The sequence below is a fragment of the Octodon degus genome, unplaced genomic scaffold, assembly GCF_000260255.1.
Source record: "Octodon degus isolate 3935 unplaced genomic scaffold, OctDeg1.0 scaffold00126, whole genome shotgun sequence".
NCBI lineage: Eukaryota > Metazoa > Chordata > Mammalia > Rodentia > Octodontidae > Octodon > Octodon degus.
The window spans coordinates 5,552,673-5,554,429 of NW_004524702.1; the positions used below are offsets into that span (position 1 = coordinate 5,552,673).

Genomic DNA, 1,757 nt, shown 5'->3' on the forward strand with positions numbered 1-1,757 from the left:
TTATTTTTCATTGGTACATTTTAGATGTGATAACGTTCACCATAGGGAGTTTGTACCTGTAAGGGACATATCGTGCTCCCTCTTTCCCTTCAGCTCCTCCTCCCCTCTGTTTTTTCTTATCTACTTGTCCATAGATGAATAAATCTACAGTTCCAAACCTGATTTCAAAGGAGAAAAACTCAGAGCATCTAAAAACATAATTATCTCTCACTTTCTCATTTCAGATAAAAATGGTTACTTGAGCCTCGCATCATGACACACGACTGTAGTCCAGCACTCAGGAGGATGAGGCAGGGGAATGAATAACCAGGAGTTTGAGGCCAGCCTACCCTAAACTGTGAGATCTTATCTCAAAAAATATTTTTTTTTTTTTTTTTTTTTAAAAAGGGGGGCCAGGAGATGGCTCAGTGGAATAAGTGTTTCCCTGGCAAGCACAAGGGCCTGAGTTCAATCCCCGGTTCCGCCAAAAAAGAAAGAAAAAGAAACAGCACTTGTGAAAGTGTCAAATGTAACAACAGAAAATCAAAAAATGTCTCCCTTGCCTAACAAAGGTCAAACCCTGACCAGTTCCTGCTTCACTTTTTCATTCATTCCACGAAGATTTACCTAAGTAACTAAGGATGAGGTGCCTTAGGCACCAAGTACCAACCACCAACCACATTCCGAAGACAGAGAACATAAACTGCCCAAAGGAGAACACAACACAACTGGAAAGGGTGTTTTTTGAAATTTGTGGTGGGAGCCATGCTTTGGTCTTTCAATCCCAGCACTTGTAAGGTTGAGACAAGAGGATCGCCATGAGTCTAGAGCCAATCTAAATTATATAACGGGCTGGGGAGATGGCTCAGTGGAATAAGTGACCGTGTCTTAAAAAAAAGGAAAAAAAAAAAAAAACGAAAAATGTTTTGCAGCGGAGTGTAAGGAGCATTTTTTGGTGGTTTACTTCATAACAATGTCGAATACAGTAACTCCTCAATGTTTGTATGAAAAATTTTGACAACTGTATTATAGGGGCCCGGGAGAGATGGCTCAGTGGAATAAGCGCTTCCCTGGCAAGTGCAAGGGCCTGAGTTCAATCCTCGGTTCCGCCAAAAAGAAAACTGTATTATAAACAAGGGGTTAAAAGCACAACTCGAAAAATCACTGATTCAGTAAACTTACACCCTAAGGTAGCACAAAAATAAGGAACGACTTCTAGTAAACATTAAAAAAATTCTCTAGGTAGGCCTTATTTAACACATCTCTTGATGATCATGACCTCTTCCTCTGTACTACCACCATACATCACCTCAAAGAACAAAGAGGGTAAATGAATTTCGCTGTGTGGCCCAGGCTGGCCTCTAACCTGTAGCCACCCTCCTGCCTCTGCTTCCCGGGCGCTGGGACTTAAAAGCATGTGTCACGGACGTCCGGCTGAAAGCTCCTTTATTAACAGTCCTCTAGTTCTCACCGACACGCCAACTGCTTTGGGTTGTTAACTTCCGAGGCCCACAGAGCAGAAGCCTCGAGCCTCGTCTTTACTCGAACTCGCCCGCGCCGCCGGGCAGCTCGGACTTCACGCCCATTGTTCGTACCTGATGGCGCCAACAAAAGGACAGGACGCAGCCCCGCACCCGACCGGGCGACACCTGTCCCGCGCTCCGGGTGAGCGAGTTCCGACCCGCGCTTGGGCTCTGGGCGAGGGGAGCGGCCAGACCCGGACCCCAGCGCCCGGCGGGGGCGTGGCGCCGCGGCCTTTGTTGTCCCTCGTGGCGCGG

General features: G+C 46.7%; 1 protein-coding gene across 1 annotated transcript in view; it reads right to left on the reverse strand.

Moving 5' to 3' along the window:
- The window catches only part of Smarcc1 (SWI/SNF related, matrix associated, actin dependent regulator of chromatin subfamily c member 1), a 175,053-nt gene extending 173,641 nt beyond the window's left edge, over positions 1–1,412 (reverse strand). Inside the window, exon 1 of the mRNA XM_023700647.1 lies at positions 1,346–1,412. Coding sequence (XP_023556415.1) covers positions 1,346–1,396 — 51 coding nt within the window. The 5' untranslated portion in view covers positions 1,397–1,412. The remainder of the gene's footprint in view (positions 1–1,345) is intronic.
- Positions 1,413–1,757: the final 345 nt, after the last annotated feature.